The following is a 16,940-nucleotide window of genomic DNA, read 5'->3' as shown; positions in this document are numbered from 1 at the left end:
TCAAATTGACTTCCTGCCCCTGACTTTCCTTCATGATGGATGGCAATCTTTCCTCTGCTAGCTGCTTTGGTCATAGTGCTTATCACAATAACTCTATGTAAAGAAAGAAAATTACAAATTGATCCTCACCTTTTACACTTGGTAAGCACCATGTAGTTTCTCTCTAAATGTCTCTCATACCAGTCATCTTGGTAATAAGCTAACATGATCTCTCTCTAGTATGTTTTAGTAATTTCCTTCATGATCTTCTAGCACAATGACTCTCAGCCTTCCTAATCCTGCAACCCTTAATAAAATTCCTCAGGTTATAGTGACCTGCAACCAAAAATTTATGTTGTTGCTACTTCATAACTGTCATTTTACTGTTGTTGTGAATTGTAATATACATACCTTATATACAGAGTAACTCAAATGCTACACCAAAAACAACAAAAATGGAAGAGACAGAAAAAAAGCACTAATCCCCAAAACAATCATTTACCAGCTCATCCATCAAATATTTGTAGACAAGGAGAGAGCTGTAGTCACCCCTTACTCACTCCATCCTGAGCTACACCCATAGTTCCATAATTGAAAGAAATCCATGCCAATTTCTTCAGTGTGCCTGCCAGGCAGACACCTCTGGATGTATATAGCACTGTTTATTCCTTTTTCTGTATTTAAACATCCTCCCCTCATGTTAAAAACATTTTGACTGGTGTAGGGGAGTTAATAACAGCAGAGCCTCCTGGGTTATCATTGGATTTAAAACTGAATTCTACCATTGACTGGCTAGGTGACCCCATACAGTTACTTAATGTAACAAGAAGAGTATAATCCCAGAGACAGATATTGGGGTTCAAGCTGAACATCAGTGAAGCAAATATGCCAAGCCGACAGAAAGCCCTTCTCTTTACCATGGCTGGAAGGGGGATGCTGTCCTCAGTGTTGCTGGAAACTAAATGCATGCTCTGAGACCCTTCTCCTGCCTTATTTGCCTCTCTAGTGCTGGGATTAAAGGCATACACCATCACTGCACAGCTTCTATGGCTAACTGGTATGACTGCTGGGATTAAAGATGTGTAACACCACTGCCTGGCCTCTTTGACTGTGACTAGCATTACATTATGATCCAGGAAAGCTTTTAATAAAGATCATAAAAATATATCACCATCTCTTAATCTTTCTCAGTTTTAATTCATACTATGGTAAAATGAACAAAATAATACATACCATATTATACAATGTTGAAATAAGATAAAACCTAAGTACCTGCTTCTTTCTTAAGTTCTTTATATCCTGAAAACAAACACAATTTTATGTTTCAAGTTACAGGGTAAATTAAATTTGTACTGATAAAAAATATGTTCCCATTAAACTATGTCTTTGTAAGCAGACTCTTGGCATAATTTATGCTTGGAACTCTGTCAGCAAGCAGGACATTGAAAAATATTGTTTTTCTTTAATGATGAGATTATGCCTTGTTTGTTGAAGTCCAATTGTCTCTAAGTTTAAAAACTGCTGATGCAACTTGACTATTACCTTAGAACTTTGAGTTCTGGTGCCAGTGTCCTATGAACAAAGTTTGAGAAGCTTTGGGGGGTCTGTCAGCTTAGCTTCAGGAAATCTTCCCTTGATAGTCTTTAAAACTTTTAAAAATATTTATTATTTGTGTGTGTGTGTGTGTGTGTGTGTGTTCCTACATGAGTTTATATGTACCACATGTGGGCAGGATGCCACAGGGGTCAAAAGGAGGTGTGTGATCCCCTGTAATTGAAGGTACAGTCAGTTGCCATGTGAGTGTTGGGAACTGAACATGGGGTCTCCTCTGTTTCAGGCCACAGCATTATACAGGGAGATATCAATCAACAAAATCATGAATCTGAACCACCAGGATCATCATGAATTCCATTGTAGGAAATCCAATTTGCAGAGCTTTGATGATACCTGCCTTTTGTATAGTCACTGTCACTTCTATAAAACCCTTGTGAAACTACAGTGCTCCCCATTCTATAGTGGGATTTGTCCCACAAAACACCAGCAGTGTATTAGACAATTAATGGGCACAACTCCCAGGTGTACTGGTAAACTGGATTACCTTCCCCCACATTATGGGGCCCTGATGTGAAAGTATTCACACAGTCAAAGAAACCTTTTTCTCATAGTCAAACCCACATAACTTAGACATTAGCTCCCTACAATTATGTCTTATGGCAGGACATCCTGCAAGGAGAGGAGGCATGCCAGTAGATCACATTCAGAGCTTCAAAAGACAGGCACTGAGTTGGCAATGCGCCCTGTCTTCCCCTGTTGACAAGCAAGCATAGGCATCCTTGAATTCTCTAATAGTCAACTCAGGAGAGTTAACGTACTGGTCCCTGCTCTACATTAAGAAGCGATTAACATTCTGTACTCAACTCCTTGTCAGTTTCACTGATACAAGATCTTAGTTTAGGAAATTAACTCTTGTGCCTTTTCCCCTAGAGATACAGCAAAATGCATTGGATTGCTTAACCACCTACAGAAACAGAATTCCCTTTCACCAGGGCATCAGCAGTATGAGTGCTCTGCTGCTTACTCCACAGCAGCTTCCTCAAGATTTCAAGTAGCCGTTCTGTTTTATATAGTTCTGGATGATTGCAATAATATTTGTCAAAAATGCTGATGTGATCCAGGGTCCATTTTTCTCCCATAGGTTATGCCAGTTTCCATGGTTTCAATGAAACTATGTTCCCAGCTCCCACAGAGGGAAGCAGAAGAAGGTGCTCAGAGAGTGCACAGCACTGCCAAGTTTTCTTCACTTTTTCTACATTTACCAATTACAAATTTCTAGTTTAACTAGCCACACAAATGTAGTTTATTTACTAACACCCCCATATCCCCTTTAGAAATCACAGCCCCTTCCTCCATTAACACTTACTGCCTCATAAGTTCTGCCCAGATATTTGTTTTAAAAGTCATATCCTATCTGAGACATTAGGCACAGACATTGTCAGATCTTATTTGCTCTCAGGCTCTGAGAAATGCATGTCTGGTATCTTTGCTATTTCCTGAGAACTGCTATTTGTGTCTGTGTGAGTATATAAACTGGATACCTCATGGAATCAGAAAGAATTTTTTGAATAATAAAGAGAAATGAGTATAATATGTCTATGAGCTGATTCCTTCACACTCAGATCCTTTTAGCCAGCCCCCATGCTTGCTGTTTAGTATCCTGCCTTGAAGAAAGGAAGTTGAATCTGGTCCTTGGAGGTCTACATACTCCTTAAGAACATGTTTCAAAGGATCTGACTCTCTCTTCTGACCTCCACAGATCCAGGCATGCAACAGTGCACAGATACATATCCAAAAGAAGCATTCATAAAAATACATTTAAAAAATGATAAATGCATCTACTTCTACACTTCATTGGAGACTTAGAGCAAAGATGCTCTGCCCCCTTGGCCTCTCATTTCATCTCCACCCCCCACAAACACACATAATTGGCTTTCTGATTCAAGTCAGAGTTAAATCTGGCAGGTACCAAATGTCAGCTCTCTAAGGTCCACAATTTTTCTTGGGATAATGTTTTGAGAAAACTAAGGTTATGAAATCAACCCATGGGAGACGAGACTGCCACGTTTGAAGAGGGGAGGAGCAATTCTTGGCCTCACATCAATAAATGAAGACACATTTCACAGACAGTGAGGGAAGGAGGAGGAGATTACAGTTAAAAAATCTGAACTCAGAAACTATAGAAGTACAGAGCAGCTGAATAGTAAAGTGCAGCCACCATCAGAAAAGTCACAGTCCTGACAGAGAGACGATTCTATTCCATCCAAAATGAAGTGGCCACTGCTTCTGCTTCTGCTAGGTTTGGAGCTGGCACTAGTCTGTGTCCATGCAGAAAGAAAAACTAGTCTCATTGGAAAGAACTTTAATCCACAAAAGGTAGACTCATGGGGCTTGGGGACGTCTGACCCAGAGGATGCTCCTGGGAACTCTGAAGCCAAGTAGGGCCATTGAGGGGAGGGTTGTGGCTCCTCACTCTGTGAGACAAATGAGAGGCTTCAGACTCTGAAACAAGACCACCCGTGTTCTATCCTCATCTAATAATGCCTGGGGTCCCTCAATCCCATGGAGAGAAAGATGGGATCCTAAGTATTGTGCCAACTGAAGTGAGTGCTAATGCCAGTGTATGCTAATGCCCAGGCCCATGGGTCAGTTCAAGTGGAAACACGTCCATGAAGTGTCCCTGCCCCTCCTCTCTTAACAATTCACTTATCTATTACAGATTCAGGGAAAATGGCATTCCATTCTTTTGGCCTCTGACAAAAGAGAAATGATAGAGGAACATGGAAGCATGAGAATGTTTGTGGAATACATTCATCTCTTCAATTACTCATCCTTAGCTTTTAAATTCCATACCATGTAAGTGAGATGTTCTTATCAGAGAAAGAAGAAATAGAAGACTGTCATGATCTCAGGCCTTCACACATGCACAAGAACACACAAACACACACACAAGAACACACACACACACATATACACAAAGAAACATATGGCCCTCATTACATGTACAGGTACACACACAAACACAGATACACACACACAGAGAGATACTAAAACAAGATTTCAAAACTGGGGTGTTTTCAAAAGTCAGAGAATAGCATTGGTGACAGGAACAAATTTACTGGGGATTTAATAAGCAAAGGTCAGAGGAATTTATGAAACCATAGTGAATGAGATGTATAGCACAGATTAAATGTAGATTATCATGAGTTGCATATATCTGTCTAGTTGTTAGCCATGAAACTTCACCCCTTCAACTGCATTAAAAGGGGTATTCTCCTCTGTAGATTGGAGGTACACAATGGGCAATGTTTGAAAGCACTAATTTGATGCAGATGCTGGACATCTGGGTGATAATCTGCACAAGTGAGTGACAATGGGAAGTAGTCACAGTTGTGACAGTGATTTGAAGTGATTGTCATTCTTTTTCTAAATGATAAGCAAATATGTGATTAGTAAAGTATCAAGTATAAGTGAAATAACACAAATGAATGACTTTGCTCATTTTACAAAAACATTTGAAAGTTAAGTGGAATTAGAAATGGGAGATTTGGGTAGAACAGAGGCTAAGGGGCCCAGCCAGAGCAGTACCCGTAAGCACCAGCTGATTCTATTTCACAGTGTCAATGAAGAGTGCACAGAGCTGTATTTAGTATGTGACAAAACAGAAGAGGTTGGTGTATATGATGTCAAATGTAAGTATACAAAAAATCTACATATCTATCCATAAGGAACTTATGAAAATCCTAATATCTCTATTGTGGGTGTGTGTGTCTGTGTGAGCACATTTGCCTTATTGTTGGGAATTGAAATCAAGGTCTTATACATACTAGTGGAGCTCTCTACAACTGAACAACATCTCAACCCTCTTCAGACTCTCAGTTGTTTCCTGATAATTGTTCATTTAGGTAATGCAACAGAGGTCATCTAATAACTAGCCTCCCATTCTTGGGCAGGTGGAACAAGTAAGGTAAGATGGTTTCTTGTCTCCTGCCTTCTGTCTGATTCTGCCCCAGTGGATGCCACCAGTCCACATCACTCAGGATGTAGCAGCAGGTACATAATACAGTGAGCTTATGAAGGGCAGATGGAGATCAATGGAAGCTGCTGATTGAAGTAGACAGGATTTGGAGAGGAGAGTGGCTGCTGTGACTAATTGTTCACTAGAGGGGAGGGAGAGGGAACTGGGATTGACATGTAAAACAAGCTATTTAAAATTAAAAAAATAAAAAGAAGGGTTATATCTGGAGTACAGGAGATCCTGTTGGGTGTCTCTTTGTCCTACCATGTACTGTGATTGAAGTTGATGGGAAACTACAACATCCTAATCTAGGCAGGATGACAAAGGACACACTCCATTTAGAAATTAAGGTATGGGTCATTGCTCCAGTAAAAGAGTCAAGACCTGCTGAGGTGCTTGCTGAGAGTGGAGGAAATACCAAAGGAGAGTATATGAAGGAACTTATAAATCCTATCTAAGGTCACATTACCAGTTGTGTTAACAAGGATTGTAGTAGACATGAGTATTACTGTCATTTTGTTAAGAATGTGTTTGTACAGACATTTGTGTTTTCTTTCCTCAATTTCTTTGTTATGTAATATAACAAAAATTAGTTGAATATCAGTGGTTATAATTTCAATTTTGAGATACCAAAAGAATGCCCCTCAAAGGATATTACCACCTATCCTATCCTGTGTTTCTCCTTCCCAGAATCCTCCTGGACTCCTAGTCCCACCTATCTAGATTCCTATTGGCTCAACAGTGCTTTATTGACAAAAGACTTCCCCAACACATCCCTTCACTGGAATTACAGCCTACTTCTTCAGGATTCCACTGTATACTGAAGGCCAGCTGAGACATTCAGCCTCATGAACTCCATTGGTGGATTCTTGGACTTCATGATCGTAGATGGCCTTTTCTGTACTAACTGGACCGCAGCCTGTAAACCATTCTAATAAATCAAGTCTATGGGATTTATTAATTATATGGGAGTTATAAATAGAGAGATTATAGAATATATATACAGAATATACACACTATATACAGAATATGCATACATATTCTGTGAGTTTTCTTCCTCTAGAGAACCTCAACTAATACAATACTATAAAATATTTACATTTCATTTGCATTCAGGAAGAAGTGGAAGAAATTGGAACAGAAAAAATCTTGTAAAGTCATATAAGCAAGATAGATTGTCTAGTACAAAAGGACCAACAACAGGTCTCTATGGATGAATTCAGACTATGTAAAATAACTTCAGTAGAGGAATATAACTTCAGAGATAGTGGTATAGCTCTCTGTTGGTAAATACTGAGCTAGCAACCCTGACACCCTGGGTTCAATCCTCAGTGCTCAATGAACAAAAGGAAAGAATCTAACTTAAATACTAAAATAATAATAACCAAGTCTTTTACTTATATATTTGGAACTTTTCTAAAGAGATATGACATTAATATTTAAATGTGGATTTTAGTTGGATCTTCTGGTACAGTATTTTCATGTGGTTGTGAGTCACCATGTGGGTGCTGGGAATTAAATCTAGGTCTTCTGGAAGAAGAGTCTGTACTCTTAACTGCTGACACATCTCTCCAACCCCTAATTTGTCTATTTATGAATTTTTAATTTATTTTATATGTGTAGGTGTTTTGGCTGCATGGATGCCTGTTCACCTCATGCATGACTGATGCCTGAGGAGATCAGAACAAGGTGTCAGATCTTCTGAACTGGAATTAGAGATGTTGTGAGCTACCACATGTATGCTGGACACTGAACTCGGGTCCTCTTCAAGAATATCAATTGGTCTTAAGCACTATGCTGTCTCTCCAATCTCAATTTTTCTATTTTTAAAAATGACAATAATGAGGTGTGTGCCCTATATCTCCAGCTACTAGCTGCAAAGTATACATTATCAACATAAGTACATAACATGTATATACCAAGCACAAAAACATGCAGAGACTTGGCTTGGCCAGTAGGCAGAAGACCCTGTGCCTTGCTGTACTTGGATTCCTAGTCTCTTAAAGCAGTCAGAGAACAACCATTTCTAATTTCTTGAGCATATCAGAGTCCAGATTGCCCTAGGAAATTTGTTAAGATCCTTAATCTTTCATCTGTGGATGAACCTAACAGGATTCGTAAATACAGAGATCATGGCGGGTTTGCTGGGTCTTCCCTTTATCTCCAGAGTGTTAAGTCAAATGGGCCCTTTCTTCAATCCTTGTTTGGTTTGTCAGTAGCGTATTTTTACATATCTAGCTACAATTTTATTGCTTATTTGATAGATTAAACTGTATGCAATTAAGCTGAGCAACACAGTTATTTAACAATGAATGTCACAGCAATTGTGGATCTCTGCTCAATAAAACTTACTTCATTGTTTTATAATAAATAAATGTCTGACACTAGATTTTGAAAGAGTATGTTTAAAGATAGGATTCTTTTTTACATATGTATCTCAAGGAGATCCATTATCTGTAGTCATTAAAAAATTATTTAAATTTCTTTGCCTCTAAATAAAATCAAAGCGTCAACATCAAAACTGACCTTTCTCTTCAGAAAACCAATTCTCAAACATAAAATGATGTTTATCAAATGAATTATGAAAGACAAAGCCAGGAATTGCCATGTAACCTACAGAGGCACATGTAATAACCTGAATTTTAGTATTTCTTTTGTTACTGTTTTCAGTTTTTAAAATTCATTTGTGTGCATGTGTGTGTATGTGTGTGTGTGTGTGTGACCAGTGAGTGTGTGAGTGTGTGCAGGTGCATGTAGAGGAGTGAAAAGGGGTCGGATTTTCTGGAACTGGGGTCACAGGTGGTTGTGAGTTGCCTGATGTGGATGCTAGGAACATAACCTTCTTCTCGGAGCATCGGAGGCCTCGCCAGGCTCTTAAGCACATCTTTAACCATCTAGTTTTTCATGTTTCACTTTCACTATCATGGCTAAAGTATTTTTAAATTCTATGATTCAAAACCAGTAATTATGCTTTGGGTAAAAAAGAATTAATGTCAACAATCACATCAGTACCATTCAATTGAACTGCCAACACAATTCATTTTTATCTATAAAAGACAGATGTAAACATATGTATGTAAATATATATACATATATAATCTTATCATGAATAGTTTTATGAATTATGATACAGATATTGCAAGGAGGAAAGTTCTGAACAAAATTCATAAAACTGTTCATGAAAAGACATAAAGAAAAGTATGAATAATGAGGAAAGAGGACAAGAAAGATACAAGCAAGTATGGCCTAGATCACAAAGGATCAAACCTTTGTTCTGTATGTGCTTTCTGGCACCAACTCTCATTAATCCAGCATCCGTTCATGTAAGTCTACAGTGTACACATCACCTTACACCATCCTGTACAACAGGGATACCGACATCAGCTCTCAGAGCACTGGCAGAGCGGCTTATTTTTATTCTGTTTCTCCAGCAGAATTTATTTATTTTACCTTCATTAATAACAGTCCTGGTTAATTTTTTGTTTTAGTTTCAACTTGATACAAGTCAGAGTTATTTGGAAAAAGGAAACATCAAGTCAGAAAATGCACCTATTAAATTGGCCTGGAGACAACCCTCTGGGTCTCTTTCTTGAAAATGATTCAGGAAGGCCCAACTCACTATGAAAGTGCCACCTGAGCAGGTGGTCCTGAGTCATAGAAGTCAGGCTCACAATCTACAGGGAACAAACCAGGAAGCAATGCTCCTCTATGGCCTCTGCTTTGGATCCTGACTCCAGATTCTCAAACTGACTTCCTGTCCCTGACTTCCCTTCATGATGGACGACAATCATTTCCTCCACAAGCTGCTTTGGTCATAGTGTTTTTCACAATAACTCTACATTTTTCTATGTAAAGAGAGAGAAAATTACAAATTGATCCTGAACTTTCACACTTGCTAAACACCATGTAGTTTCTCTCTAAATGTCTCTCATTCCAGTCATCTTGGTAGTAAGCTAACATGATCTCTCTCTAGTATGTTCTAGTAATTTCCTTCATGATCTCCTAGCACAATGACTCTCAGACTTCCTAATCCTGCAACCCTGAATAAAATTCTTCAAGTTATAGTGACCTCCAACCAAAATAACTATGTTGTTGCTACTTCATAACTGTCATTTTGCTATTGTTGTGATTTGCAATATAAATATCTGAAATGCCACACCAAAAACAACAAAAATAGAAATGACACAAAAAAGCACTAATCCCCAAATCAATCATTTACCAGCTCATCCATCAAATACTAGTAGACAAGGAGAGAGCTATAGTCACCCCTTACTCACTCCATCCTGAGATACACCCATAGTTCCATAGTTGAAAGAAATCCATGCCAATTTCTTCAGTGTGCTTGCCAGGCAGACACCTCTGGAGGTATACATCATTGTTTATTCCTCTTTCTCTGTTTAAAAATCCTCTAATCATGTTAAAAACATTTTGACTGAGTTGTAGGGGAGTTAATAAGAACAGAACCTCCTGGGTTATTGTTGTATTTAAAATTGAATTCTCCCATTGAATGGCTGCATGACCATGTACAGTTACTTAATGTAACAAGAAGAGTATAATCCTAGAAGCAGATATTGGGGTTCAAACTGAAGATCGGTGAAACAAAGCAGCCAAGCCACCAGAAAGCCCTTATCTCTACCATGGCGGGAAGGGGGATGCTGTCCTCATTGTTGCTGGAGACTAAATGCATGCTCTGAGACACTTCTGTCTTATTTACCTCTCTAGTGCTGAGATTAAAGGCATATACCACCACTGCACAGCTTCTATGGCTAACTGGTATGACTGCTGGGATTAAAGATGTGTAACACTACCTCCTGGGCTTTATGACTGTGACTAGATTTATATTATGATCCAGGAAAACTTTATTAGATCATAAAAATATATCACTATAACTTAATCTTTCTCAGTTTTAATTCATACTATGGCACAATGAACAAAATAATATATACCATATTATACAATGTTGAAAACCTAAGTACCTGCTTCTTTCTTGAGTTCGTTATCTCTTCAAAACAAACACAATTGTATGTTTCACATTACAGGGTAAATGAAATTTGTACTGATAAAAAAATATGCTCCCATTACACTATGCCTTTGTAAGCAGACTCTTGGCATAATTTATGCTTGGAACTCTGTCAGCAAATATGACTTTGAAAAATATTGTTTTTCTTTAATGATGAGATTATGCCTTGTTTGTTGAAGTCCAGTTGTCTCTAAGTTTAAAAACTGCTGATGCAACTTCACTTGACAGTTTGCAGTTTGGATTCTGGTGTCGGTGTTCTCTGAACAAAGGTTACCTTAGCAGTTTGGATTCTGGTGTCGGCGTTCTCTGAAGAAAGGTTGAGAGGCTTTGGGGGTCTGTCAGCTTAGCCTCAGGAAATCCTCTCTTGATAATCTTTAAAAGTTTTTAAAAGATTTATTATTTTTATGTGTGTGTGCCTACATGAATTTATATGTACCATATGTGGGCAGGAGGCACCTTTAATTGAAAAAGTCAGTTGCCATGTGGGTGTTGGGAACTGAACCTGGGGTCTCCCTTGTTTCAGGCCACAGCATTATACTGGGATATATCAGCTGACAAAATCATGTGGCTGAACCACCAGCATCATCATGAATTCCATTGTAGGAAATCCAATTTGCAGAGCTTTGGTGATTCCTGCCTTTTGTATAGTCACTATCACTTCTATAAAACCCTTGTTAAATTACAGTGCTCCCCATTACCGTAATGGATTTTGTCCCACAAAACACCAGCAGTGTTTTAAAAAAACAGTGGGTACAACTCTCAGGTATACTGGTATACTGGATTACCTTCCCCCACACTATGGGGCCTGAAAGACCCCAATAGGGATACTTTCACGGAAGGGAGACCCGAACCCAAGGAACAACGAGACCACGAGCTTGGATGCAACAGCAAGAGGCTTTATTGGTGACATACGGGTACCCGGGCGTCTCAGTCTCGAGGAACTGAGCGCGCCAAGCTGGGGACTCAGGGGTTCTTTTATAGCAAAAAGCGCAGTACAGAAGCGAGAAGCCTAGTAACAGGACCCTGATTGGGCAATTTAAATGAGGCTAGGGCTCAGAGCGCGGGCAATTGAGGTTTTTCTTGGAACTCAAGTCTTGGCCTTGGCCCAATCTGAGGAACAATTGGTCTCTGTGCTTGCTCAACCCTGCTGAGCTGGCCATCTGGTCGCCCGCAGATATCTCTGTGTTTGTTTAATCTTGCTGAGCTGGCCATCCGGCCGCTCGCAGATATCTTGTTTGACACCCACCCAGCCTGTGTCCTTGGGCTGAGCTCCCTTCTGTTAGGCAATGACTATGCAGCTGTGGGGGAACGGAATTTTTCCATAAGCCTCAGCTGCCTGTTAGGCTGGGCCAGGGTCTTTCAGGGCTCTGGTGTGAAAGTATTCACACAGTCAAAGAAACCATTTTCTCATAGTCAAATCCACATAACTTAGACACTAGCTCCCTACAATTATGTCTTATGGCAGGACATCCTGCAAGGAAAGTGGGCTCGGCAATAGATCACATTCAGAGCTTCAAAAGACAGGCACTAATTAGGGGACATGGCCTGTCTGCCCCCACTGACAAGCAGTACTGGGAAGTCTTGATTTCCCTAACAGCCATTTCAGAGTAATGCAATTTACTGGTCCCTGCTCTATATTAACAAGCTATTAATATTCTATATTCACCTTCACCTCAGTTTCACTGACAGATAATCTTAGTCTAGCAAATTATCTGTTTGTGCCTTTACCCCTACAGATACAGGAAAATCCATTGGAATGCTTAACCACCCACAGAAACAGGAATTCCCTTTCACCAGGGCATCAGCACTATGAGTGCTCTGCTGCTTAACCCAGAGCTGCTTCCTCAAGATTTCAAGTAGCCTTTCTGTTTTATCTAGTTCTGGGTGATTGCGATAATACCTGTCAAAAATGCTAATGTGGATCCAGGGTCCATTTTCCTCCCATAGATTATGCCAGTTGCCATTGTTACTGTGAAACTGTGTTCCCAGCCTCCACAGAAGGAAGCAGAAGAAGGTGCTCAGAGAGTGCACAGACTGCCATGTTCTCTTCACTTTGTCTACATTTACCAATTGCAAACTTCTAGTTTAACTAGCCACACAAATGTAGTTTATGTACTAAAACCCATCTCTCCTTTTAGAAATCATAGCCCCTGACTCCATTAACACTTCCTGCCTCTTAAGTTTTGTCCAGATATTTGTTTTAAAAGTCAAGCCGTCTCTGAGACATAAGACACAGACATTGTCAGATCTTATTTGTTTTCAGGCTCTGAGAAATGCATGTCTGGTATCTTTGCTATTTCCAGAGAACTGCTAATTGTGTCAGTATATAAACTGGACACCTTGTGGGATCAGAAAGAACTTTTTGAAAAATAAAGAGACATGAGTAGAATGTATCTATGAGCTGATTTGTTCACCCTCAGATCCTTTTAGCCAGCCCCCATGCTTGCTGTTTAGCAGGCTGCCTTGAAGGGAAGTTGAGGCTGGTACTTGGAGGGAAATTGAGGCTGGTCCTTGGAGGTCTGCCTACTCCTCAAGAACATGTTTCAAGGGATCTGACTCCCTCTTCTGACATCCACAGCACCAGGCATGCAACAGTGAACAGACACATATTCAAAACTAGCATTCATGAAAAATAAAATAAAAATGTATTTTAAAAATGATTAATATATCTACTTCTACACTCCACTGGAGACTTAGAGCAAAGATGCTCTGCCCCCTTGGTCTCCCATTTCAGCTCCACCCCCCCCACACACACACATGATTGGCTTTCTGATTCCAAGTCAGATCCAAAGTTAAATCTGTAAGGTACCAAAATGGCAGCTCTCTAAGGCATCCACTACTTTTCTTGAGATTACATTTTGAGAAATGTAAGGTTACCAAATCAATCCATGGGAGATGAGACTGCCACCTTTAAAGAGGGGAGGAGCAATTCTTGGACTCACATCAAGAAGTGAGGAAACATTTCACAGAGAGTGAGAAAAAGAGGAGGAGATCCACTGTTTAAAAAAAACTGAACTCAGAAAATGTATAAGTACAAAGCAGCTGGGGAGTGGAGTGCAGCCACCACCAGGAAAGACTCAGTCCTGACAGAGAGACGATTCTATTCCATCCAAAATGAAGCTGCTGCTGCTTCTGGTTGTGCTGGGTTTAGAGCTGACCCTAGTCTGTGTCCATGCAGAAGCAAAAACTAGTCTCATTGGAAAGAACTTTAATCCACAAAAGTTAGGCTCATGGGGCTTGGGGACGTCTGACCCAGAGGATGCTCCTGGCAACTCTGAAGCCAAGTGGGGCCTTTGAGGGGAGGGTTGTGGCTCCTCTCTGTGAGACAAATAGAGGTTTCAGACTGTGAAACAAGACCAGCCACATGGTATCCATATCTAACAATGCCTGCAGTCCCTCACACCCACTGAGAGACAGACAGGGTCTTATGTATTTTGCCAACTGATGTGAGATCTAATCCTGTGTATGCTAATGCCCAGGCCCATGGGTCAGAGTTCTAGTGGAAACATGTCCATGAAGTGTCCCTGCCCCTCCTCTCTTAACAATTCACTTTTTACAGATTCAAGGAATATGGCATCCCATTCTTTTGGCCTCTGATAAAAGAGAAATGATAGAGGAACTTGGGTGCATGAGAGATTTTGTAGAGTACATTCATCTCCTCTATAACACTTCCTTAGCTCTTAAATTACATACCATGTAAGTGAGGTGTTCTTATCTGAGAAAGAAGAATTGGAAACCTGTAATGGTCTCAGGCCTACACACACACACAAGCACACACACACAGACACACACACAAGCACACACACACAGACACACACACACATATGCAGAAAGAAACATATGCCCCTCATTGCATGTACTTGTACACATAAAGACACAGACACAGACACAGAGACACACATACACACACTGAGAGAGAGAGAGAGAGAGAGAGAGAGAGAGAGAGAGAGAGAGAGAGAGAGAGATACTAAACCAAGATTTCAAAACTGGGGCTTTTTCAAAAGTCAGAGTTTTTTACTGGGGATTTAATAAGCAAAGGTCAGAGGCATTTCTGAAAACATAATGAATGAGATGTATAGCACAGCTTAAATGGAGATTATCATGAGTTAAATATTTCTGACTAGTTGTTAGCCATGAAATTCCACCCCTTCAACTGCATTAAAGGGGTTATTAATTCTCCTCTGTGGATTGGAGAGGTATATTGGCAACATTTGAAAGCACTAATTTGATGCAGATGGTGGACATCTGGGTGATAATCTGCACAAGTGAGTGACAATGGGAAGTAGTGACATTTATGACAGTGATTTGAAGTGATTGTCATTCTTTTTCTAAATGATAAGCAAATATGTGATTAGTAAAGTATCAAGTGTAAGTGAAATAATACAAATGAATGACTTTGCTCATTTTACAAAAACATTCAAAAGTTAAGTGGAATTAGAAATGGGAGATTTGGGTAGAACAGAGGCTAAGGTGGCTAGCCATAGCAGTATCCTTAAGAACCAGCTGACTGTATTTCACAGTGTCGACGGAGAGTGCACAGAGCTGTATTTAGTATGTGACAAAACAGAAGAAGATGGTGTATATATCATATGTAAGTATACAAAAAGTCTACATATCTATCCATAAGGAACTTAGTAAACCCTAATGTCTCTATTGTGGGTGGGTGTGTCTGTGTGAGCACATTTGCCTTATTGTTGAGAATTGAAATGAAGGTCTTATACATACTAATCAAACTCTCCACAACTGAACCACAACCCCAACCCTCTTCAGACTCTCAGTTGTTTCCTGATTATTGTTTATTTAGCTAATGCAACAGGAGCCATCTAATAACTAGCATCCCAGTCTTGGGGAGGTGGGACAAGTAAGGTAAGATGGTTTCTCATCTCCTTCCATCTGTCTGATTCTGCCCCAGTGGATGCCACCAGTTCATATCACTTGGGATGCAGCAGCAGGTACATAATACAGTGAGCTTATGAAAGACAGATAGAGATCAATGGAAGCTGCTGATTGAAGTAGACAGGCTTTGGAGAGGAGAGTGGCTGCTGTGACTAATTGTTTACTAGTGGTTACCTCACGATGTCCAAAGAAGTATAGATAGAAAGCACCAGACATTTCACCAATCTCTATTAGAATATGCATTTTAATTTTTAACCATGATATAGAATAGGGAAAAGGTTTCAATTATTTTCTATGAACCAAAGAATTTCTCAGTTGTGTACCATTTCTTCCACAGATAACAAATATAGTAGATTTACTGTACTTGATACAGACTATGCTGATTATATTATAACTCATCTCAGACATATCAAGAATGGGGAAACATTCCAGTTGATGAAGCTCTATGGTAGAGTATTTTCCCACAGACACTGGTCATGGGATGGGAGAAGAAGACAAGAAAGAAACCCTAGGTTTAACATGGTTTTTCCAGCCTGGCCCTGAACTGCCTCTTTTTTCCTTACCTACTGCAGACAAATGGTCACCTCTGTCATCCCCCAGGCACAGTGGTGGAGGTGGAGGTCTCTGAAATCCCTCACTATTCCAGTAAGATATCCTATGGATGCCAAATTCATGGCAGGTCATGTCCATGCCTGATAATCATGTTGTCAATCATTTTCTCATCCTTCTGGAGGGGCCCTGTCCCATTCATTATTCAGCTTGTGAATGTGGTCAATACACAAGATGCAATCACTACTGTCACCATTATTTTTCACAGGCTGGCAACCAAAGTTGAGTTCAAAAATCAAGAAAAAGTTTGGGGATCTATGAAAGAAGCAGGGAATTGTTAAGGAAAATATATTAGACCTAACTGAGGCTGGTAAGTCAGGACTCACACATTTTTATTGCCTGATTTTATATCATGGAAAGAACATACCAAGGAGCAACTAGACACGTGTTGCCCCTAGTGAAGCATGTGGTATCTCTTGTGGAAATAAATTGGACCTGGTACCTGAATGTGTTCTTATTCATACCTTGCAGATCACTGTCTCCAGGCCCAAGTTGAGAGAATGGCTTGAGCCTCCAGGTGGGTAATCTCCAGTGAGAATGAAGAGCATGTGGGCACAAATGAGGTTCTCTCAAAAGCATTAGTATTGTACCCTAAAATTATAATAAAAATAATTGATCAGAAACATTTGAGGAGAGATTGAAATTTGGTTTCCAAATTTCTGGGTTTATGATTTAGTCCTGTGATGAGCTTTCCAGTAAGTGACCCAAGTGTTTAAGTAAGGAAACAAGGATTTGGATGGACATAGATGCTGTACTTTTGTGTGAAAAGTGCTCAGCAAAGCATCAATAGTCTTTAAGAATGTGAGTGGAGATGTTCACCAGTGGCTGGGTCCACCTCACTCCCACTCCTGATAATAACATCTT

General features: G+C 39.9%; 1 protein-coding gene across 1 annotated transcript; it reads left to right on the top strand.

The window, feature by feature from the left end:
• Window positions 1–3,801: 3,801 nt before the first annotated feature.
• On the top strand, window positions 3,802–16,337 carry LOC121133208 (major urinary protein 20-like). The gene is made up of 5 exons (XM_040729112.1): window positions 3,802–3,909; window positions 4,253–4,389; window positions 5,152–5,225; window positions 15,805–15,915; window positions 16,285–16,337. The coding sequence occupies exons 1-5, from the start codon at window positions 3,802–3,804 to the stop codon at window positions 16,335–16,337; spliced, it is 483 nt and encodes a 160-aa protein (XP_040585046.1).
• Window positions 16,338–16,940: the final 603 nt, after the last annotated feature.

The sequence above is a fragment of the Mesocricetus auratus genome, unplaced genomic scaffold (assembly GCF_017639785.1).
Source record: "Mesocricetus auratus isolate SY011 unplaced genomic scaffold, BCM_Maur_2.0 Super-Scaffold_100020, whole genome shotgun sequence".
Lineage (NCBI taxonomy): Eukaryota > Metazoa > Chordata > Mammalia > Rodentia > Cricetidae > Mesocricetus > Mesocricetus auratus.
The sequence above is the reverse complement of the archived record's forward strand: the minus strand, read 5'-3'. Positions and strand labels throughout refer to the sequence as shown.